General features: G+C 42.9%; 3 protein-coding genes and 1 non-coding gene across 7 annotated transcripts in view; 1 reads left to right on the forward strand and 3 right to left on the reverse strand.

The window, feature by feature from the left end:
- Positions 1–1141, reverse strand: part of TECPR2 (tectonin beta-propeller repeat containing 2) — a 42827-nt gene extending 41686 nt beyond the window's left edge. For both annotated transcript variants that reach the window (XM_027730871.2, XM_039381121.1), the window contains exon 1: positions 1058–1141. The gene's annotated coding sequence lies outside the window, so the exon portion shown is untranslated. The remainder of the gene's footprint in view (positions 1–1057) is intronic.
- LOC113993047 (cyclin dependent kinase 2 interacting protein) lies at positions 1120–19932 on the forward strand. Its single transcript, XM_039381123.1, has 6 exons — positions 1120–1227; positions 2468–2636; positions 3835–3961; positions 5520–5649; positions 7131–7408; positions 19465–19932. The coding sequence occupies exons 1-5, from the start codon at positions 1221–1223 to the stop codon at positions 7331–7333; spliced, it is 636 nt and encodes a 211-aa protein (XP_039237057.1). The 5' UTR covers positions 1120–1220; the 3' UTR covers positions 7334–7408; positions 19465–19932.
- ZNF839 (zinc finger protein 839) lies at positions 10118–21333 on the reverse strand. 3 transcript variants are annotated; one of them, XM_027730873.2, is made up of 8 exons: positions 20792–21333; positions 18940–19860; positions 16713–16964; positions 15853–15945; positions 15355–15507; positions 14117–14257; positions 13003–13141; positions 10118–11516 (listed from the first exon to the last, which is right to left on the reverse strand). In XM_027730873.2, the coding sequence occupies exons 1-8, from the start codon at positions 21290–21292 to the stop codon at positions 10525–10527; spliced, it is 3192 nt and encodes a 1063-aa protein (XP_027586674.1). In that variant the 5' UTR covers positions 21293–21333; the 3' UTR covers positions 10118–10524. The 3 variants fall into 3 exon arrangements, with proteins under 3 accessions (XP_027586674.1, XP_027586675.1, XP_039237056.1); XM_027730874.2 differs by having other exon boundaries at positions 18940–19857; positions 20792–20984; XM_039381122.1 differs by lacking the exon at positions 20792–21333 and adding an exon at positions 20477–20725 and having other exon boundaries at positions 18940–19857.
- A 1099-nt stretch (positions 21334–22432) lies between these two features.
- On the reverse strand, positions 22433–22506 carry TRNAI-AAU. The gene has a single exon. It is a non-coding gene; the product is annotated as a tRNA-Ile (tRNA).
- Between the last annotated feature and the right edge of the window lie 576 nt (positions 22507–23082).

Here is a 23082-nt window from a genome sequence, read left to right on the forward strand (position 1 = left end):
AAGGAGCTCTGATTTCTTGTGTCCTGTGCTCAGGCAAATGACCAGCAGCACACAGGTCATGGTTACCTGATTAACACACACTTTGCTTTACACAGCTCATGAATTTTTGGCTCAAATGAGGTTTGTTTATTTTCTCTTTGAAATAATAAAATATAGACTGTAAAACCAACGAACAAATCTAGACAAAAGAGATGGAAAGGATAGAAGAAGTAGAATCCAGTGTCACTGTGCATCCCAGTATGCCAAGAGAAGCCAGGGAAGCCTGGCTGTACTCATGCTGATGAGTACACTCATCTTCCCTAGGAATCCTTCAGAGAATCCTAGAAGGTTTGGGTTGGAAGGGACCTTAAAAGATCACCCAGTTCCAACCCCCCTGCCATGGGCAGGGACACCTTCCACTAGGACCAGGTTGCTCAAAGCCTCATTCAAGCTGGCCCTGAACACTTCCAGGGATGGGGTATCCACAGCTTCACTGGGCAACCCGTTCCACCCTCGCAGTAAAGAATTTCTTCCTAATATCATACATATATCCATCTTCTTAATACCATGCATATACCTAATGTCTATTATATACCTAATATATATGCCTGCCCTCTTTCATTTTGAAGCCATTACTACACTTTATCTTAACCTCCCTTCCTTAGACGCACGACCATATTCCGACAGATGTTCCAAACCACTCCTTTCCAACAGGTGCCTCCTCGCCCCCTGCGGGGCCGCAGCTCCTGCCAGGGGACAGGGACAGAGCCGGGGGCTCCCGGCCGGACACCTGCGGGGCCGCCTCGCCTTCCCGCCGGCTTTACCTCGGCTTATGCCGGATTTACCGCCCAGACCCAGCGCTCCGGGAAGGGGCGGGCGGCGCAGCCCCCGGAGCAGCGGGAACAGCCGCCGAGCCCCCGCCCCGAGCCCCCTCACCCGGCGCTGCCCGAGCCCCGGGGGCCGGCCAGGAGCACCGCCCGCAACAGGCGGCCGCGGCAGGCCCCGCTGGCGGCGCCCGGGGAGGGCAGCGACAGCCGGGCAGCCCCCCGGCCGTCCCGCCAGGCTCGGCTGCACTCACCGCTCCGGAGCGCGGGGCGGCCCGTCACGGAGGGGCGGCGGGAGCGGCGCTGCCCGGGCCCCGAGGCGGCGGAGCGGCGGCGGCCCCGGTGGCTGCGCCGCTCGGCGGGGCCGGGCTGGGCGGGGCCGGACGTGAGCGAACTTCCGCGGGCGGCGGGGCCGCCATGGCGGGTGAGTGCGGGAGGGAGCGGGAGGAGCGGGAGGAGCGGGAGGGAGAGGGGGGAGCAGCCGGAGGCGGGTCCTGGTGGTTCCTTGGTGAGCTAACGAGGTTTAATGTGCCCGTGGTGCCCCGCCAGCCCACCGGGCTGTCGCTGTCACGCCCGAGTGTGGGCGGTGCCCCGGGAGGAGCGGAGGACACCCGTGTCGCACCATGTGTGTTACCTCATCAGTGTGTATAAATATCTGAAGGGGGGGGGTGCCAAGAGGATGGAGCAGGGTGGTGCCAAGAGGATTGCTCGGTGGTGCCGAGCAATAGCACAAGAGGCAGCGGGCAGACACTAATGCACAGGAAGCTCCATCTGAATATGAGAAAGAACTTTACTGTGCAGTGGCCGAGCACTAGGACAGATTGACCACAGAGGGTGTGGGGTCTCCCTCACTGGAGATATTCAGGAACCATCTGGACGCAATCTTGTGCCTTGTGCTCTGGGATGACCCTGCTTCAGCAAGGGGGTGGGACCAGATGACCCACTGTGGTCCCTTCCAGCCTGATCCATTCTATGATTATGTGTGGCCTTCACGTCTGTGACCACTTTTTGGGCATCTCTGTGGATTAAAGTTAAAGCCAGCAAACGAGCAGGCAGGGTGTTATTGCTTGGTGTGGAGCCCTGCATTGTCTGCTGGGGCAGTGCCTGATGTGTGAAGGTGGGGCTGCTTCGTGTGCTCAGAGGGATGTGCTGCAGGTTCCTGTTGCTCTCTGGGCCTCCAGGGAGACACCACGAGATGTGGGCTTTGTGCTCAAGCAGTAAAGCGCCCACCGTCTGCAGTAGGACTCAGCCTTCCCCCAAACTCTTCCAGGTCGTGTGTTGCCATGAATTAATTCATACTTTTCACGGCACGAGCACTGGATGCATGCAGTAATTGTTGCCGTGATTTCCTATACTGCATTAGTATTTGACTGTCAGAAGACTGCTAGATTAGTCAGCTCTGCAAAGATGCTGCTGTCCGTGCTGCAATATCACATGCAGAATGTGCTTGTGTTCTTTAAATAACCTTGTTTTCTTATAAATAGTAATAAGGCTGATAGATGAGGAATTAGATTTCATGACCAGAGACAGTTAATATAAATTCTGTTTTACTTTAATCAATATTCTCCAGTAGAGCATGGAAATCATTCACACAAACTGCTGATAGACACTGATTTATTTCTGTATGCTTTAAATGGCTTCAATATCTTTACTTTCTCATACAGCAAAAAGTCCTGCTGATAGTACTCCAAGAAGGCCTGTTTTATCTGTCAGTGCAAGAAAAATTAAAGATAATGCAGCAGACTGGCATAATTTAATGATGAAATGGGAGAGACTGAATGATAATGGATTTACTACGGCAAACAAAATAGTCAACATGAAGATCAGTGAGCAGTAAGTATGCTAATACACAGGAATAAGGACAGCGTAAAGATTGCCTTTTTTGTGAGATTAATGTATTTTCTTCACTAAAAAGTTCTTTTTGGAGACAGGGGAGAAAACATGCCACAGTGGATAAGCTAGCTCTTAGATCAAACTCAGCAGCTGCACTTTTTGGTTACATAAACTATTTATATTCAAATAATAAATGTCTCATAAAGATTAAAATAATCTCATAAAGTAATGTCATTTGCAAGAAATGGAAAACATTTTACATAGTCAAACATAACAGATATTTAAAATACTTACATAATCCACAAAGTTTAAATCTATAAATCTCACCCATGTGAGTTCCCTTACTCTCTTACATATTTTACACGTTTCACTCAAGTGAAAAGTTCAACAGATTTGAAGAAAGAATCAGTGATTTGTACAGACAAAAAAGTTTTAACAGTAATGACTTAAAAAAACCCCAACAGACAAAAAAACCACACCACCACCATACATAACCCCCCAAAACTAAAAACCAACAAAACAACAAAAAAAAGTGAAAAACTAAAAAAAAAGCCCACCCCGCTTTGGTAGAGCTATTATTTTCATACTGTAAAGAAAACCTAATTAAGAGGGTTGTGAGAAGAAGCTTCTTCAGAGTCCTGACAGCTGAAGAGAGTTTGCCTGACAGGGTTCTGACAGGTACAAGCTGAGGAGTATTTTGCTGTAATGGTGCCAGATGTTGCTTTTGCTCTCTAGCAGCTCCCTCTAAAGTCTGCCAGGCAGGGTAGGTGTCTGTACATTGGCTGCTCTGGGTTCACAGATGAATGTCTTGGCTTAAATTGTGCACAAATATGAGTTTGTGGTGAGGCACCAGGTTGTCATCCAGAGCAGATGAAGCCTGGGCAAACCTTTTCCATTATGGGAGAACAACCTCCAACACAGGGGCAGAGGGAAAAAGTGTTATCTTAACACCTGCAAGCACACCGTTTTCAAGCACATGCTCTGAGGTAGAGTAGGTCTATGTTTCTCTTGAGGTTTGTGGTGTCATCCCTATTTGTTCCCATGGCCAGCTATGCCTTGTGCAGTTTTTATGTAGGTATTCTCATGAACAGTCTGTGAGAGAGAGATTTTGTAGGATCAGGCCACATGGATTTTAAATCTGCACAGCTCAAGTAAACCTATATGCAGTTGTTTACTCTGCCTTATATTTTTATTTTAGATTTCAAGACAGAAAACTGGAGATAGCATGTGATACCAGTGTCACAGAACCTGAAAAGCCAACCCCAAGATACAACGAAGAACTGGACAATTGCTGTGCAGAATTACTCGAGACCTTAAAGCAGATGGTAACGCTCATTTTCCAATCTTAGTCGATATGAATCAGTTCCAAGAGTGCTCAAATATGACATAAGGAAATGTTCTCAAGTATTTGTTGTAGACAGAAATTTGGGGGTTTCTTTCATAGTTCTTTGGCTTCAAACCTAAATGATTATAAATCCAGCATGCACCATTTATTCGCCTGATCGGTAAATTTGAAAGTTGGTTTTACATCTGCCTTCTGTTTATAATTCTACTCCTCCCTTTATAAAGTGATCTGGAAATAAGTTGTACAAAGAATGCATTCTAAAACTGCACATATTCTCTCATACTGGATATTCTTTCTGTTTAGAACAAAAGAAACAACAAAGCATAAAGTAGTGCTTTACCTGCCATCATATCCTTGCAGCTGTCTTTGATCAGACATAATGCAGTTATATTTTTAGTCTGCCTACCTGCATTTGCTGTGCAGATCTCCTTCTCTAGAGAGTGGAGTAAGAAAATTATTATGTAACCCTTTTTTTCCCTGGATGCACTGCTAGGAATTAATGCCACCTGTCAGTTTGACAAGAAACAAACTGTATTTTTCTGCCTGAAACTGTAATTTAAAATTCATATTAAAAATAACTTTTACAGCCTTCTGCCAAAGTGGAGGCCCATTAAAAAGATGGTAGATCTCCTTTTTTTACATAGGCAGCATACCAGTCATCCAGTATTTAGAAAAAGCAGGAAATGAGCTAGATTTCCCTCAGATTTTCTGCTGGGGGAAAAAGTAACAGTAATTTGTGTGTTTTTTCATTGGGTTCTTTTTCCCTTGAGGTAGTTTTGTATTCAGACTACCAAGTGTGTTGATTCAATTTTTTACTATTCCTGAGTAATACGAGTCTTAACAGTGTTAGATTGGATACTAAACATAACTACAATGATCTATTTTATTTTTCATTCCTTATGAGTTTATACCAGCTTATGAGTTTATAGAAATATCTCTATTTTAACTGCTGGACTTAAAGATACTGCCTGCAAGCTCCATTTTGTTGTAAATATTCGTCCCCATCAGCAATGCACAAAGTCAGGTGAACATGAAGCAAGTGGATGGAATGACCTGTTTTTTGAAGCAGGCTGTTAGATCAGCCTAGATACCTTGTCAGTAGTAGCTTGAGCTGCTTTTCTCACTTGCTGCTGATCTTTTGAAATCAAATTTAAGACATTTTTACATGGTAATGTAAGAAAACCTATGTTGATAGGGCTTGTGCTACACTTGTTTGATGTTTTTCCCCAGTGCTAAATTGCTATAGGAAAAACCTAGAGAGAGAAAAAATGACAGAAAGCTTTAGTATGTTTCTACATGAGGGAAACAAAAGAATGTGCAAAATCAGTCATATCTGCAGTGTTCAAAATTTCAAGATATCTCATATTAAATATATAGATTCCAGGTGTCATGTCTCTCTGGAGTTAAAAAACTGTGATTTAGAAATACTAAGACTAAATAGCCTTCATAAATAGCATGTTTTTAAAAAATCCTTGAGATTATAGTAGCCTGATGTTCCTGAGATGTTCAGTAAGATTACACATTCATCATTTTTTCAGACAAAAATACAACTGAAAATGGAAAAGCTTACTTTGACTACTAAAGCAATCTGTGACTTGGAAGCATTCCACCATGGAGCTGGGAATTGCACAGCACCCTTCTTTCATACATGGCCCACACCATATTTCTGTAAGTAAAATATTGATTATCTTAGCTAATTACATTGTGTCTTTGATGTCATCTAATTTAAGACTGAAAAGTAAACCCTTTTATCTGGATGTCTTGCCTGAGAGAGGGTATATGTCTCCTTTACAATTGACTAATCAATAAACACATGAATGCACCACTTGGCTTAGGGTTACTGCTGATCCCTGCTTGTGTGAAGTGCCAGGCATTGTCTGACATGCAACAGTTACAGCACAGAACTGAGCTTGTCAGCAGCTCACAGTGGCCAAGCTGCAACAGCCACGTCCTCTGAAGGGAGAGACTTATGTGCAACTTGGTGGTGTTAAGCTGTAGGCTTAGCTGCTTGACACTGAAATTAAGTCCTTGAATGCAAAGAGCAAGCTATACCTTAGTTAATTCTGCAGGCAGCCAAAGAAAAATACCTCTGATCTCAGTGTCAGTCAAGACAAGTAAAGAAATGTTACTGTCTACTGTTAATTCTTTTAGCATTCACTTGATGGCAAAAGGTACTGCCTCCCAACTGGTATTACCCCAGTTTTAAGACTGTCTGAATTTAAGAGAAGCCTGATTACATGCAAACCAAATGCCTTCTTTGTGAAGTAGAAGTCACGTGCAGCCCTGCTTCTTCACTACCACAATTTAGCAGGAATCTTATGTATTAGTTTCTGTCAGCTTAAAAGGGTAAGGATGACAAAGACAACTGCTATCAAAACACCCATTGTGACTGAATCATTTAGTGATGCTGTCTACTGCATGAAAGACTAAATCCTTCTGAAGGCAGTGATAGTTCAGGCTAAGTTAGAAACACAGGATCAGTCTCTCTTTAAAAATAATTTGTATGGTTATTTTTTAGGAAGTCAGACAATTAAAGATTATTATACAGATGCATTTAATCCCCCTGCCAGTATTACTAACATAGCTAGTAACAGTATTAGTTTTTACATTACTTCAGTTTTGGTCTGTTGGGGTTTTTGCTGTTGTTTTTCATTATTGATATCACTCATTGGTGATCATGCATTGCTGAAGTGCCTGACAGCATGTGGGGGCATTCTTTAGTTTAGCTAAAATCAATAGGGACTCTAAAATGTGAAGCTTGTATTGCAGGATAGCATTACCAGATTTTAAAATCAAATTTCAGTTATTTGAGGAATAGCTATAATTGATAATTATTGATTCTAATTGCTAATTTTCTGGTGGATTCTGAGAACCAATACCACTGCTTATTCTAGAATTAAATGGGGACTCATGTCAAAATCAGATGTGTGTAAAATATATCCCAAAGCTGAGGAAATTGTTTAGCATTTGATATTCTAGTGTAAAAACACTAGATTAATGCTCTAAAAAACAAGGTGTCTGTATTTGGGCAATAGCTTATGTAAGGTAGGTGGATTTTTTAATGATCCACATATTTCAAGTGTAATTTAACTTGTAGAGAATTGCTGATATATTCTGGTCAATGTGCTGGTTTTTTTAATCCATTCCAGATGAGGTCTCTTTGAAGCTCTCCGAAATGTACAAGAAGGAACTACAACTCAAGCAAGCAATTGTACAAGACATAGCTCATTCTGCTGACCAGGATCTGCTGATGGTGTATTTATCATCGTGGTTATACCAGCCTTACATTGAGAACAGCAGCACACTGCTACTTGAAGCCATGCTGCTGGAGACAGGACACAGAAAGTGCTAGAATTCCAAAAGTTACATGGCTGGCTTCTAATGATGCTTACATGAAACTGAAATGGCAAATTGCAAGGCTTACCACGTAAGTTGAATTTTTGTAAAACTTATTAAAAAAGTTTTTCTCTGTTTGTATTTATTATTTTGTCTTAGCTGATACTCCTGTTTCTGCATGGGACAATCTGGTTTGGGTTGTTTTATCCATTTTAAGAGCAGTAGAGAGGATACAGGTAGGAGGCTAAGTCCCCTATAATCAGGAAGAAGTAAGCACATAGACAGCTACAGCAAAGAATGTTACTTCTTTCCAAGTCTTGACAATCTGAAGTACCTACACGGTCCCTTTGGCCATGGAATTTCAGCACTTCATGATCTTTCAGGGGGGGTCTTTTGCATGATTTAACAGGACGAGTGCTTTTGTACTGGCTTCATAAGTGAAGAAGAGGAAGGCAAAAAAAGGCAGGATCCAAAAGGATCCACACAGTTTGGTATGATTCTGAAATGCAGTTGTAGACAATAGTGTAAATTCTGGTTTGGTTTTGAGTCTGGTGGTGATAGGTGCATCACCCTTCAAGAGTGATCCAAGCCTGAACTACCACGCTGGGAAGATTTAGTACAACTCAGCATTCCACAGTCATATAAAAATGTCTTTTCTCTTAATTAATTTTAACTTTTTCTCTTAGAGATGTTTCATGAAAGCATCTATTCAATAAATAGAAGACCTCCTTCAGTCAGGGCCGTATCCTATATTGTTTCCTCCACCTCATAGGGCTCTGTGAGTTTTTCCTTGGATTACTGCTACTGATATCAAGTGATTTTCGTTTGCCTCTCTGTACTGATAGCAAAAGCAGCATCACTTACTTAACTGGCTCTAAGCTGAAACCTCATAAGCTTGATAAGTTTGCTGCAGGAACAGAACAGACAGACATGAATTGGTAAAGTTTTCTCAACGTGTTGCTGTGTTGAACGAGGTTCTTTCTGACAGCTAATAGAGTTCTATTCTTAGCCCAAATTTCTAGTGTCTAAAAAGCAATTCTGCTGTAGCTCAAGGAGAACACAATCAGTTAGGAACAGCTTTGTTGGGTTTTATTATTTTTCAGTGCAAGTGTTCCACCTAGTTTAACAGCCACTTTAATTTATCTGAGTAGGGCCAGACCCGTGTCACTATGGAAACACCTTCATACTTCAAAAATATTTTCCAAGGAGAAAAGATTGGTTCACATATAGGATTGTTCTTTTAAGATGGGAGTAGGTGTATTGTATTTCCCAGCATGTGCAAATCAATAGGGAAGACAGAATTGAAGCAAATATTCATTTTCTGCACAGGTGGAAATTGTGGTTTGCTCGTTTCTTAGAGGAAATAAGCTCTTCAGGAAGAGGTCTTCGTATTCACAGACCCCCTTGCTTATTGATTGCTGTCAGACATGGGAAGATTACTGCAAAATCATTGCAGAGATGTTTTGTCATTATAGCTCTAAGATGTTGATTGTTATATTTGAAGCCTTCAGATGTAGTGATTAGACAGCCAGTACAAAAGAGTGTAATAAAGAATTGCTCACTGCAATCAAAGACTTTGAAAGACCAGCAGAATCTGGCTTTATATGCTACCTTCACTTACAGGGTAGGTCTGTATCCTCTGGCCATTACCACCTCCTAATAAAACAAAGATGGGGAAAAACCCAAATCAAACACTACACCATAAACCCAACCACCAGACAGGAGCTCATTAATACAGAGCATCTTTCACAACCACACCTAAAAGGCAGTGCTTTGACTAATCAAATTCATCTTCTACTTAGGCAACCAAGAAAAAACCCAACCAAACAAATAAAACCAAACCAGCTATGTTAAAGGGACGTAGAACAGATTATTTCACCTCTAAGTTGTTCTCTCTCCTGTTTAGACTCAATTTTTTGTGTTGTTCTTCAGTAACAATACCATGAAAAAAATCGTGTTCATATTTGATTTATCAACCAAACAGCTCTCCTGCAGATCAAGGTCCTTAGTGGATTTGTCCAGTTATCTCAGGAGCCTCCTTTATTTAGTAATGAGGTGACACACACATTTTAAGGATATGTTACCAATTTACAGTAATGTCTACTCATTCAACACTGTTCTTTTTCACCTCTTAAAACTTCTTGGAAGACAAGACAGTGCCTTGGACAAGAAGCTGTTGGGAGGTCTCCACAAAAGTACATTATCTAAGGATCGTATTGAAAGTATGACAAAAATACGAGATAGCCATTGCTAAGTGATTTGCCAAGTTTTCTCCCTGCCTAGAGAAACAGGGAGTCACGGATACCTTTGTATTATGATTAAACAGTGCAAGGCAGTGTGAAATTACTAGGAAGGTCAAAAGGTAGAACTGATAAAGGATGCATCATGTGAAAGCAAAAACGTGTAATACCAGTCTCACAAAAATAGGCCATCGCAGACTAAAGCAAAAGAGAATTTGGTACCTCATTAAGGAAAATCAGATCACTACTTACGCACCTTCCCATTTTTGTCTAAGTAGCAGCAATTTTTAAAGGTGTGGATGAACATTACACAAAACTTAAATACATTTCCAACAGTTCAGTACAAATCGGATCTTGTTTGAGGCTATTTCTGTCACTAACTCTGTGGATGGTTATTTCAGTAAGGATCAGCTAGGCTGTCACATTGTTCCTGTAATGCCCAACTGTGGATTATACTTAAAACTGCCCATTTTTCCAGGCAGATTTATGTGCATCAAGTCTAGATGCTAATGAATATTCACACTTCGAAAAACTGCAATACCAAAAAGTGTTTTGTAATCTCAGTGGCACAGAAAATGCACATTTTTAATATAGCTTTTATTTTACCCATATACAGCTTGCCAGTACACAGCACATCACTGCTGAACAGCAGTACAACTTACTGCATTTTTAGATGGCTAGAGAGAGAAGGAATTAGGTAACAAAAGGGAACAGTGCAACAATTTTAGGGTTGACAGATTTCTACTTTCCACCCATCCCCAACATATAAAGCAAATAGAACAATGTTAATTCTAGAATTTTTGGTTGCAATGCTGCTAGATTTATATAAACATAAGTTATAAAAAGTACAGGGCATAGAAACAGTTTACAAATAAGTTAAATTTCAATTATCTCAGTATTCACATTAGAAAAATATACATTTTATAATCAGTCTTTTCCAGAAGAAAGCTTATAGGGTTTTTCTAATTTATGGCTCCAATTCACTTTGCGAGAGCAAAATATCTTCACTTTGGCCACCTGCCTCCATTGCCAGTAGTGCTTCCACAGTTTCCAGAGGTATCCCCTCAGGTGTACGAATGTGCATTGTAGTACCGCTGGAATCAGTTACAATAACAATGCCCTCTGCCCGAGACAAAACAGCAGTGTCTGGATGAGACAGGATAAGCCCATCTGAAGTCTGAATAAAAATCTGTTCGTGTCCCTGAGACAAAAAATCATGGCTCTCATCGGAAATCTCAAAAGCTACAGTTTCATCTACAGTTACTGTATTCGCCAGCTCATGTGCTTCCTCTGTCCCACAAGAATAGTCAGTCTGGTTTTTAAAAGCATTTTCATGGTTCACATGAGCAGACAGGGAGGCTCCCTGGACAGCGTTTGGGTGCGACTCAGCCTGAGCACTGTGTGGGTAGTTTATTGGCACAACGTTTGCTGAAAAAACCTTTTCAAGTTCCTGCATCTCGTCAGTCATACCAGCGTTACGAAGTTGCTCAGAATGTTCTTTAATTGCAAAATTAGGGTTTTCTTCTTGCAGTTCCTGATATTTTTGATTGTGGCCATTTTCCTCACTTGTTGGTAAGTCAGTGCTCTGACTGCCCCCTGCGTGCTCCGACACGGAGCTGCAAAGTTCCGGAGCTGCCAGTCCACCCACCACATTCTCGCTCACAAAGTGCCCTCGAACCAGCTCTGGTGAACCATCTGCTTCAGCAGGCAGCACGACCTCAGTGTGCACCAGGGATGCGTCACCCGCCAGATCTGGTCCCTGGATGTTCACAGGCTGGGAATATTCTATCCTCATTTCCACGGTCTGGGAGAAGGTACCTGAATTTTCAGCAGCGATGCTAACTCCTGAATCAGCAAGTGAATTATGTTCCTCTGCTGTTGGTAATGTACTTCCAGTTGTGCAGCAAGTGATATGCCTATCTTCTGAAAGCAGGATTTCTCCATTTAATGGATTAAAACCTGAAAAGGGGAAAGAAATATAGTTTTGTTGGGCAATCTAATATTGCATGACCAGAAAACTATTTCTCAGCAATAATTTTGGAGGGAAAGCTAGACTACTTCCCTGCTTTCTTCCCCCAAATTAGCAAACCTGAAGCACCTACAAGTTCCACAGAACTTCCCAATGAGAAAGTCAATATAAAAATACTTAAGGAATTTTTGCATAATGATATATTATCAGTATTTCTATAGTAAGATATATTAAAAAGCACAATTTTTCTGTTAATCCTGAAAACAACCTGGTCTGAAAGTCAAACTCAATTGTCTTCCATCTGTCATGCAGTCAGTAACATTAAAAGATAAAGACTTCACCGGGCACAAACTTGTCAGCTGCTCATCCCCATCACCATTAGTAAGCTGACAGAAGCATTTAAACTTGATAAAATTTCTGTTGATAATTAAGCTCATCCTGGACTCAGACATTTCATCAAGTTATTACATATTAATTAACTGTGCTAACAGCCCCAGCAGCACTTTCTTCCTGTGGCAGAAAAGGTAAAAAAACACTAGAAATGCAGTGTTTTACCAATTCCTTGACCTGGACCAAGTGCCAGATCACAATAACTACTAAGATGCAGTAGTATGACCTGCCAGTTTTTATTATTGCAGGTCAAAAGGAACAAGTAGGTTGGTTTGGGGTTTTTTTGTTATGAAAGATATCACTGCACAACAAAGGAGGCCTAACAGTGCAGAAGGGACTATTTTTAACTTTTTGCACTGTAGACTAGCAAAAGCCCGACTAGCAGATACAAGTGGAAAAAAAAATTTTGAAAACTCATATCCCAGAAAAAAACCACAGTACAGCAAGAAATAAGCATGGTCATACAGAGAAAGAAAAACAAACTAAGTGGGGGAAACAAAAAACACCCCTGACTGAGAGACATGCAAAGGGCAAGAGCAAAGCTGCTTACAGCAACACCAGAAAAAGGCATTTACAAAGCAAGATGATGGTACTGATGTACACATCTTACTCGAGATTTTCTTTCTTTTCACTGCTACCCTGCCAATCTGAGGGGCAGCCTGCACTAGCACTCCCCCAAGATCCACTAAGCTCTGGTAATTCTGCTATTGCAGCCTGCTGAGCCAAGGAGGAAGGACACACACTCTGCTTCCTCTTCCTCTGCTCTCCCACAGCTGACACAATGGTCATGGCACCATCCTCACTATGAGGGATGGGATGGACAGGAAGCACACAGCAGAGGACTTTACCATGCTCACAGTACTGCAGTAGTATCAATAACTGGATTATCATGCATCCAGAATTGAACTACTGCTGTGGTCTGCATCATCCATGAGGCCTTTCCAGTTAACCTACTGCTTTTGAAGGACCTGGGGAAGAAGTTAAGAAAAGAAACTTCCAAGACAAAACCCACAGTAGCTTGAAGAACAAGAGACTTGTTCAGCTCCTGTATGAACAGAACAGAATTGGTAAATGTGAAGAGGTTACCATCTTTTTCAAACAGTGTACACAAATTCCCACTCTTTTCTTTCACTTCATCTTGACTGGCATAAGCATTATTCACATTCTCCGTTATGTCTTCTAACTTGGTCCTCTTGGCTGGTGGCAACAGTTCCTCCCCTGAGTTCTGTCAATACAAGAGATGATTAACTGGCTGCCACCATAACAGTTGACAATATTGGAAAAGATCACAAACTAACTGTGGAGCACTTTGGGGCAGCTGAACTGATGATGCTTGAAAACAGGATTTATGCTACAGGTCTTCCTAAAAGGTAAGGATTTAAACACAGCTGTCACACTTTGCCAAAATGCCACCAATTACTTCTGATTCTTGGTTGAAATAATCTGGCCTTGCTTCAACATTAAAGGATTTCCTCAAGCCTTTGTGATTAGCTGTACCCATGAAACCTGCTGTAAGCTCTGTCCAGCTTCAATACAGGCACAGCTTGCCCAGCATTGTTTGGTTCATGAAAAAAACACGATCAGCTCTTAAATTTAACCACAGGCAGAAAATGAAAAAAGCACTAGTCTTATTTATCTACCACCACGAACAACTCTGGATTAAATACAAAGTAGATCATTTTAAGGGGATGGACCACAGAGATGTGACATCCAAGAAGAGCAAACATGGCTTTCTGCTACAGCTAAACTGTAGACAGACTAAAGCTGGTCAAGCGACTCGTCAGAAAGAAAGGAACTGTTTTCGTGCCCCTCTATCTACCACCCATTAGCACAGCAACCAATTCTCCCACGTCCCAGCCTGCTGTAGGTTAGGCCATTTCCTCCAACACAAGTTATTGGAATTTGTTGGGCCCCCATTTACTAGAACCTCCACAAAATCCTTCCATCCTCATATCATGACATTACCTGTAAGCCTTTGAGATTCTGTCCTGAATGCTACCAAGTATCTTCCCAAAGTACATATTTAATGTGCTAGTTAATAGGCCCTGCTATGATACCACAGTAGAAAGTACTTTAAGTATTTCTGAACACCACAAAAGCCATACTTTAACCCAAGTCAGATAATACTAATATGATTTTGTTTTAACAAGTTTTAATTTGTCTCAGTTTCACTTTTAATTTTCACAAAGGTATTCCATACCTCAGCTAACCGTTTTTGTCCCAGTATCTCCACAGGCACTTGCTCACTAACCATTTTAATTACACATTGTGAACAAGAGTCTGCACCTTCTGTCTTTCGTTCTCCAGTGAGTATTTCTGTAATTCCCAGCGATTCAGCAACCTTTAAAAACAGATATAGGGAAAAAAGTAAAAGTTAACCTCTCAAATCTGAATGCATAAATGCTGAAATATGGATTAGTTCTCTTAAAGCTGAACTAGAACTACACAGTGTGTAGCCTGACAGTCATCAGGGCTCACTGCAACTATTTAGACTCCCCTGTTTTCTACCAGCCTCCACATTGATACATGACCTTCATCTGAAGGTGACTATTAACAGGCAAACTCAAAAGAATCGGGAGTACAATGGTTATATATAGAATCCAGAGTTACTCAGAGCAGAGTTTAATAAAGAAGGTTGTTGAGGCTATCATATAAAAAAACATTTAAAGTCTTCCTGTTTAGAGTATCTCTGAGTAGGTTAAAGATTCTTTTCCCCCCTCCTCACATTCCACTCCTATGTTTCATCTTATCAAGGTAGGGTTGTTTTGGGTTTTGGTTTAGTCTTGTTTTGGTTTTCTTTTTTAAAGAGCATCATTCTATATTAAGAATGCACATTAACACAGAAGGGAAGCAAGAAAGAGGTTCCATCTGTCTTTCTAGATGCAGCTCCACAAACAACAAATATGAAATCACTAAAATAATAGTCTGCAGTTTTATTAACGTGTTCACTGCCTTTCACATTTGTTAGTTATGACTATGAACTGCATAGATGCATTCAGTTTGTCCTCATTTTGCAATGAAACTACTTATCACTTTAAATCAAGGTCACTTATTCTAAATATAGACCCTCCTTCCTTATCAAACATCAGGATGTACTTTTATCAGCAATTAATGCTAAATACACCTTTCAGTAACATGCAGCTTCATACTACCCTAGATGTGCAAGGCAGGTATCAGCGCTGCTAGAATTGCTTTTTATATTTCTAGTTGTATCCACTGACATAAAACTACAATTCTAGTTTATTCTTCTTTATTCCTTCTTGGTAAGTTGTTGGACTTTTTACAATAATGTCTGTTTTTGCTAATCAAAAATCACGTTTTCTTCAAATAAATTCACCAGCACAACAAAACCTATCAGAGAAAATTAAAAATGCAATGCATCTAAAATAAAGCAAACAAACGAAAAAAAAATCATGGTTCCAAACAGTGCTTTATTACCTTAGCATCTTTTATTTCAACAGGCTGCTGGCAACTCACAGAATCAGAATTACTGAGGTGATCATAAGCCATTTTCTTTACCATGTTATGCAAGTCTTCAAATTCCCTATACACATCTGGAAAGTAAGCTTTGGCTGGATATCCTTTTTCAACCTAGAAATAAGAGGGAAAAAAAAAAAGGGCTCGTTTCTCCTGTATTTTAAAAAAGATGAAATTAAAATCTGTCAAGTTTGTTTTGTTCAACATTTTAAAACAGGAACATTAAAGTCAAAAGATTATGGAATGTTCAAAATGCCACTGAACCAGGCAGCAAAAAGCAAGGCTGTGCGCTGAGACCTAGCAGAGTTTTGCCTCTGTAAGACTGAAGTGATGTGTGGAACATCTATGTGCCACACAGTTCCAACTTAGGAAATTCAATTATGTCTCTAAAAGAATCTTTTTATGTATACTAATGAAAGTGTCCCAAAAGTAATTTAACATTTTTACATAAGAACTCACCTTCATCAACAGAAATTCATACACTGTAACAAGCTTTGTAAGACGTGGGAGAGCCAGCTCCATTAAGTCTTCATTATCACACTGTTGTATTAGCTGTCAAAAGCCAGAATGAGTTTATTAAGAAAAAGCAGCCCACAGGTTATGCATCCCATTTGCAGAATATAACATATCACTACTTTTTTTCTGAAAGATACGCCCTATGTTTAAGCAGCTTGGAGAACAGATGCAAACTAACACCAAAACGGGATAAGTTAGAAAACCTCAGAACAGTTACTACTCATCTACAGACAAAACTCAGTCCCACAGATGTTGCCAATTCATAGAAAGAACAGCAACCTCAGTAGCTTTAGTAGCCATAAAGGATCTACAACACATAGGAAACAAAAGAGTGAACTGTGTTAGTTGCATGGATTTTAATCCCCATTCTATCCTCCCCCAAGACCTTCTTTGTGGACTTGGTTGTTTTTTTTTTTCTTTTTTGATGTTGTTCAACTCCAGTTGAGTTTGTGATTTTTACTGTGTTTGAGGAGATACATTAGTGGCTAGTAACTTTCCTTCTCCAGAAAAAGGATAGCAAGAGTACATCTACATGTCAAAAGCCCCTTTCCAGACTGACATCCCATTTTCTCTTTTTCCACTGTTCTGTTGGAAGTATTTTTTTTCTTAAAAGACAACTTAATGTTTTCTTCTGAGAAGACTCTTAGGCTTTCATCTTGTCAGTACACAAGTATGTAAAAAAAAATTCCAACAAAATCTTTTTTGAAAATGATTCATTGAAAATAAGTGATTAAAAAAAAAAGGGGAAAAAAAAGAGGGCAGGGGGAAGACACTTGTGAAGTAATTGCAGAAGAGAACCATACCTCTTTTAACCTAGCTTTTCTTCTGAATACATTGTGTTCTGCTGACACACTACTAAGTGACTTTGAAGGGGACTGACCAGGTCTGCTAAGCCTTCCAGAACACCTGGATCTTCCACCCATCCTTGGTCGACCACGTCTCTTTGGTCGTCTGGGCCTTCCAGGTCCCTTTGGAGTTACTGGTCCCCGGTGTCCTGAACTGGTTTCATTTTGTTGCTCTGCCAGCAACTGTCTGCTTTCTGCAGTCTTTGAAGTCTTAATTAAAAGAAAGAAAAAAGTATTTATTCACCATTTTAAATACTATTTTGAGGAAGACAGTTTTATAATTAAGTTTGTCTTCTATGCAAACAATAAATAGCATATTAAAAAAATGCAAAGCTGGATACAAACATAACTTGCAAAGAAAAGTTGTGGAATAAATCCAGCACATTAGTAAGACTGCTACTTCTGCAACACATACATGCCATTATTTGCAAAGTTAGCATTTTTGATCCACAAAATGTCATCCAAAATACAGAGATTATGGGAATATAATTAAAGAGCTGTTTTAAGTCAGTTAAATACATTTAACATTTTTGAAGTAAAATACATCATCTTCAAAGAGGTTGTAGAAATAAAACGTATTTAGCAGTTAAACATACCCGAAGAGTAAGTTGGGTTTTATTCTAACCATGTCAAAGCATAAAAAATTTATAGGAAAGACAAGAACTCTTACACTGACAAGCCCAGTAACTAAATATCAAAATATATTGCCCAGTTCCCACATTTCAAAATTCTTAGTCTTCCCAAGGAACACAGCTAAGAAGCAGCTCCTGTTACAAGACCCCATAAAAATAGAAAAGGTACTTTTGAGTTGCTAAGTTATTGTGATTTCAGGGCAGTTTTTTTTACTGTTCAAAGCAGTAATTTCTTACTGAACACATCTTCCCTTCCAAGCTAGAATTTCTAAGAATGTTCTAGTATCTTTTAAGAAAGGAGTTTATAATAGTACTGAGGTATATCAGGCTTCTTTGCATAATCTGTACGTTTGCATCTCAGCATCCAGTAGCTCCCTACTATTCTACTGATTAGGAAAGCTCTAAAAATGGCAAATTTATGTCAGTTCTATCCAGGGATTAAGTTACTAAATTAGTTCTAAATGTGACATCAGACTAGGTTGAGCGTGGGGATCGTGATTGCCTTCCTGTCTGTATCATTGTAACAATTTTAATAATCCTGCTATTCTTTCTAGGAAGTATTCACTTGACCAAAACCTGTAACATATCAATGAGTTTATGTGCAAATGTGTAGGGCACATTTGTAGAACTTGCTAGTTAAAAGCAGCAGGTACAGTCACAATCTAGGATTCAGGAGTAGTAAAATATACAAGACTAAGTCTTTTCTAAATCCTCATCATCCTGGGTAAAATAAGTGCTGTACAGGGAAGTAACAACTCTACAATAATTCAAAGAGCAAACTTCAGTATTCTGCAGTTCTCTTTTTCCAAAAATGATAGATTAGTGTAGAGGATGAGGGGAGGTTGGGTTGCTGCACTGGCAACATAAGCTGTACATTTTTGCTTTCCTGAGAGCAACTTCATAAGTACAAACTAAAGTAATAAATGTGACACTCCTACATCTAAATGAGTACTTTTTCCTAGACAGCAGCTGCATCAGCTCTTGCTGCAAGATGTTAAGAGTCATTTAAATATTAAAACAGAAACTTTTAAGTTACCAGCTTAAAACATCACAGAAAAGAATTTGCAGCTGAAGTAGGTTCCAACCCAGAGACTCAAGTTTCACCAGAGTATTTGGCATGCAAGGTTTCAAAGCCAGGCTTTGAACACCTGCTCTAGGAAAAGCTGCAGTCCACTGCTGTGTGGAAAATAAAGAGATTTTTGTGATGACACTATTGCAGTAACAGAAATTGATAGAGCAGATAATTTCCTGCTGTCATGCTAAAGGCTGTAACTGAATAAGAATGTTCTTATCCAAATGCAGAGAAGAATGTATTTATGCAGACAAGGTGAAAACTGTATGCAGTAACAAATGAACACTCAGTTGTAGGTGTCTGTGCAAGAGTACTATTCCTGCAAACTGCAAGAGACAATTTGATTTTTAAAGCACTTCAACAGGAAATTTGTTTAATGTAGTGTATAGGTGGATATTTCTGAGCAGAACAAGACGATATGGCTGCAGAACTGCCATTCTACTTCCCACAAAACTGACAGCTTTTCCAAGTAACACTTTACCTTTTCTCCAGCCTTTGAATCAACAGTTTCTTCCAGATTGGTAGCTAGTGCATTTTGATGATTTAAAGTGACAGCAATTGAATCCAAATATGCTGGACTCATCCTTTCCTCTCTTATTCCACAGGCATTGTCCACAAATATACTTCCATTAGGCTTATTTAGAGGTATTTTTTGAGGTGAAGACTCCAGCTGTCCATGGCCTGGGTTAAGTTTATAATGTCTTGCTAATCCTCCTTTTCCTATGTAAGATTTTTCACAAGTCTGACACTTAAACATTTTGGGCTTCAGATTATAATTTGAAGAACTGAATAATGCATCCTTTCCCTTCACCTTTCCTTCTTCATCATCTTCTATACTCAGCTCAGAGTAGTCATCAGAATCAGACTGATGACCATCAGCCAAATCCTCCATTTTAATGAATTTATAGTCTTTAGCTTTGTATTTGGGGGGACGTGAAATCCGTCCAGAACGAGTTTTCACCTTCAAGGATTTTTTTAACTTGTCATCCTTTTGCTTTTTTTCAAGGCATGGTGTACTTGAACTGGCTGCAACCACGGTAGTGTTTGGAGACCTTGAAGCCGACGCTGCGGCACGAGTAGCTTTCTGTCCGTTTACCATCTTAGATGTGGGAATCTTGTTCACAGACACTGATCCATGAGATGGCAAAGGTCTCTGCATAAGCAACTGAACTGGAGACTCGGAAGAACTATGCAGGAATAGCTGCTGCTGCTCAGTTCCTGAAACAGGCTGTATCCTGATTATCTGGGGATTAATAATGCCAAGTCCTGGCATGCTAGAATTCCTACCAACCGGCTGACTCAGCGTTATAGTTTTGGACTGGACTGGTGCCAATGATGTCATTGGCCTTTCAGTTTCCTTCATCTGTCCTGGCTGAACTTGGACACAAATGGCTTCCAGCTGCTTTTGTGGAAAAAAGGAAGAGTTGCAATTACACAAATACAGTATTAATAAATACAGTACTTATCAAGATAATACACACATGCCCTTAAAGAAAAGCTTGAAGAAACCGCTGCACATCATAAGTTTTCCATTTTAATGCATCAAAGCACAGATTTAACATCAAAGCATAAATTCCCTTCCTTCCAGCTACGGGTTTTCCTGCACATTTACTGCTGTGATTGCTGTTCAACTAAAGCATGTAAAGTTTGCTCTGAGGCCATGTCACAGCTTTGTTTCCTGCTAGCAGGCCTGTCTGGAATAGCAGAGTCAACACCATCACCAAGGCACATTCATAACCTTCAGCAAACCCCACACGCAGGAGAACTACAGCGTGCTACATGACACAGGCCAAATACCTGGTCCAGAACGCACTATAATATGTGCTCACTTCAAAAAAACTTTGTGGTGATGATTCAGAGAAGGTACATGTTACTGATCATCTCCCTCACAGTCTCTCCTGCTCATCCAAAGTTCTGCCTCAGCTCAAATCAATCACTTGACAACCCCTGCACCCCAGAACGTGGGCTGAAAGCAGAGGTACTGTCACCTTCTTGTAAGAAGTGCACACATTATCTACCTGTGCATCACTACTGTGAAACATCCCTTCTAAGCAGTTCTCGCGGCACATATTGTCAGACAGAAACACTGACCACGGCAGCTATTAGCTACGTTCAAATACAGATTTTCCTAAACCACGTTGAAGCCTGTGTCTTTGAGCTGTGGCACTCGAGCCTACACCCGAGGGCAGGTGTTACTGAAGAGGAAGGCAAAAAAAAAAAAAAGAAATATATTTAAAGCAATTAAGCAATTAAACCCGCCGGAGCCGTGGATTTCACCACCGAGCGGGTACCGCAGGCTCCCTCTTTCCCTCCCCGCCCAGCCCCTGGGTTACCTTCTGCGGGAGGAGCCGTGCGGCCGCCGCGGCCCGGCCCTGCTGCAGGGCAACCTGCTGGGCCACGCTCTGCAGCTGCCGGGCGGCGTTCTGCATGATGCCGCCCGCCGGGCACGGCTGCAAAGGGGGGGCGGCGGCGGCCGCCAGCGGCTTCTGCTGCTCCTGGGCCTTGCTCACTTGCTCGATGACCCGCCGGAGCTCGGCGGGGGCCAGCGGCGCGGCGGCGGGCCGGGCCGGCAGGGGCGGCCCGGGGCTCTCCAGCAGCCGCTCCAGCAGCCCCGTGCCCTCCGCCGCGCTGCCGTCCGCCCGCAGGTACAGCACGGCGCCGCTCCCCGCCGCGCCGCCCTCCAGGGCGGACAGGCTCTGCACCAGCTCCTCCGTCACCGCTAGCAGCTCCTCCCGCCCCGCCGCCGCGGCCGCGCCGAGGGCAGCCCCGGGGGGCTCGTCCTCAGGGGGCGGCGGTGGAGGCGCCCCGGCGCCCCCCGCCCCGGGAGCCGCCATCTTGGCAGGCGCGGGCGGGCGGGCGCCGCATCCGCGGCCCCGGGCGGTGTTAGCGGCACGGGCGGCGCGCGGGGCACCGGCGGCGGGGCCGACGGGGCCAACGGGGCCAATGGCGCCCCCGGCAGCGCCCGCCGCGCCCCCCCGGGGCGGGGCCGCCCGGAGCCGACGGCGGCTCGCGCGGGCAAAACCCGGCGGAGGTGCGCCCGCAGCGCCCGGCCCCCGGGGTGGGACCTGCGGGTGGAGTTAGCGCGAGTTGCGCTTCCCCGCGCTCCAGGTGCGGTCTGTACCCAGTGTCAGTACAAGAGGGACATGGACCTGCTGGAGCGGGTCTAGCAGACGGCAACGGGGACGACTGGAGGACTGGAGCATCTCTCTTACAAGAGAAGGCTGAGGGAGCTGAGCCTGTCCAGCCTCGAGGCGACTGAAAGGGGACCTCATTAATGAGTATAAATATCTAAAGGGTGGGGGGGTGGCAGGAGGACGGAGCCGGGCTCTGCTTGGTGGTGCCGAGCAATAGCACGAGAGGCAGCGGGCAGAATCTGGTGCACGGGAAGTTCCACCTGAACACGAGGAAGAACTTCTTTACTGTGCAGTGACCGAGCACTGGAACAGGTTGACCGGAGAGAGTGTAGAGTCTCCTTCACTAGAGATATTCAAGAACCATCTGGACGCAATCTTGTGCCACGTGCAGAATAACCCTGCTTGAGCAGGGAGGTGGGACCAGATCTCCCACTGTGGTCCTTTCCAACCTGACCTATTCGGTGATTCTATGCTCCGACAGTCGCTCTTACCGGGCAGGGTTTCGGGAGACAAGACAAGCGACCAGGTTGCAGGGAGTGCGTGAAGCGGAACCCGCACGGTGGAAAACGCGCCCAAAGGGATGACCCGAGCACGCCGCAGCCGCCCGCGCAGAAACAGAAATGGACGCTGTGCCCGGGCCGGGCGGGCTCCATCTGCCACAGGACCATGGGCAGCGCTGCAGCCGCCCCGGGTGCTCGACCCACACACACACACACCCCGCCCCGCGGCCGTGCCCTTGTGTAGAGGTCACACCGAGCGTCTCAGGAGAAATGTGTGTGCGGCGGGTGGGAGGGAGTCGCTTGGACACGCTGGGGAGACGGGAAAAAAGAAAAGTTCACATGGCCCGTACGGGGATCGAACCCGCGACCTTGGCGTTATTAGCACCACGCTCTAACCAACTGAGCTAACCGGCCACTCAACGGCAGTTGTTGCCTCTGCGGTAGATAAGGGCATGTTCGCCCTACTACACCACAGTGAGGACAACAGCCGGGATGAGGAACCTCCTCGCCCCAGGAGCGCCGCAGCCGGGCCCGCGCAAGCGGGAACACACGCTAAACTCTTCAGCCAAACCACAAAGCAGTCTGCGCTCCTCCTGTGGAGATGCAGCGCCTGGGAGGTAATAACAATAACACGCGATCATGGGGCAACTAATACTTCTCCACGTTTTCTAGGATACGATTCCAGTTTCATTTAATTAAAATATCTGAACTGTTTTTAAAAAAAAGCATTTACTCTTCTGAAGTTTAACGCACTGTTAGCTTGCACGGACAAACGATTTTCCTAGTATTTTGATACTTACAACATAACTTTTCTGCTCACCTTTGAAGTCTACGTTAAAACACACGATGTCTGTTTTGGCAAACACCGAGGGGGTGAGGACAATGGGGCGGGAGGCGACGACACACCGCTCCAAAATGCAGCGGTTTTTTGTGGAGGCTGGTTCACTATAGGTCGGACTGTGGTCTCCGAGCTCCTCTCCAGTCTGCTCC

The sequence above is a fragment of the Pipra filicauda genome, unplaced genomic scaffold, assembly GCF_003945595.2.
Source record: "Pipra filicauda isolate LSUMZ 115617 unplaced genomic scaffold, ASM394559v2 scaffold212_size3012638_pilon, whole genome shotgun sequence".
Classification (NCBI taxonomy): domain Eukaryota; kingdom Metazoa; phylum Chordata; class Aves; order Passeriformes; family Pipridae; genus Pipra; species Pipra filicauda.

Bases quoted from the DNA above. Each gene is read 5' to 3' on its own strand.
- LOC113993047 (XM_039381123.1), top strand. The intron at 2,637-3,834 runs GTAAGTATGCTA...TTTTTATTTTAG, and splicing joins AACATGAAGATCAGTGAGCA to ATTTCAAGACAGAAAACTGG. The intron at 3,962-5,519 runs GTAACGCTCATT...TCATTTTTTCAG, and splicing joins TCGAGACCTTAAAGCAGATG to ACAAAAATACAACTGAAAAT.
- ZNF839 (XM_027730873.2), bottom strand. From the start codon at position 21,292: ATGGCGGCTCCCGGGGCGGGGGGCGCCGGGGCGCCTCCACCGCCGCCC. The intron at 15,508-15,852 runs GTGAGTTCTTAT...TCTTATTTCTAG, and splicing joins ATGAATTTCTGTTGATGAAG to GTTGAAAAAGGATATCCAGC. The intron at 14,258-15,354 runs GTAATAAAGCAC...CTGTTTTTAAAG, and splicing joins TTGAAATAAAAGATGCTAAG to GTTGCTGAATCGCTGGGAAT.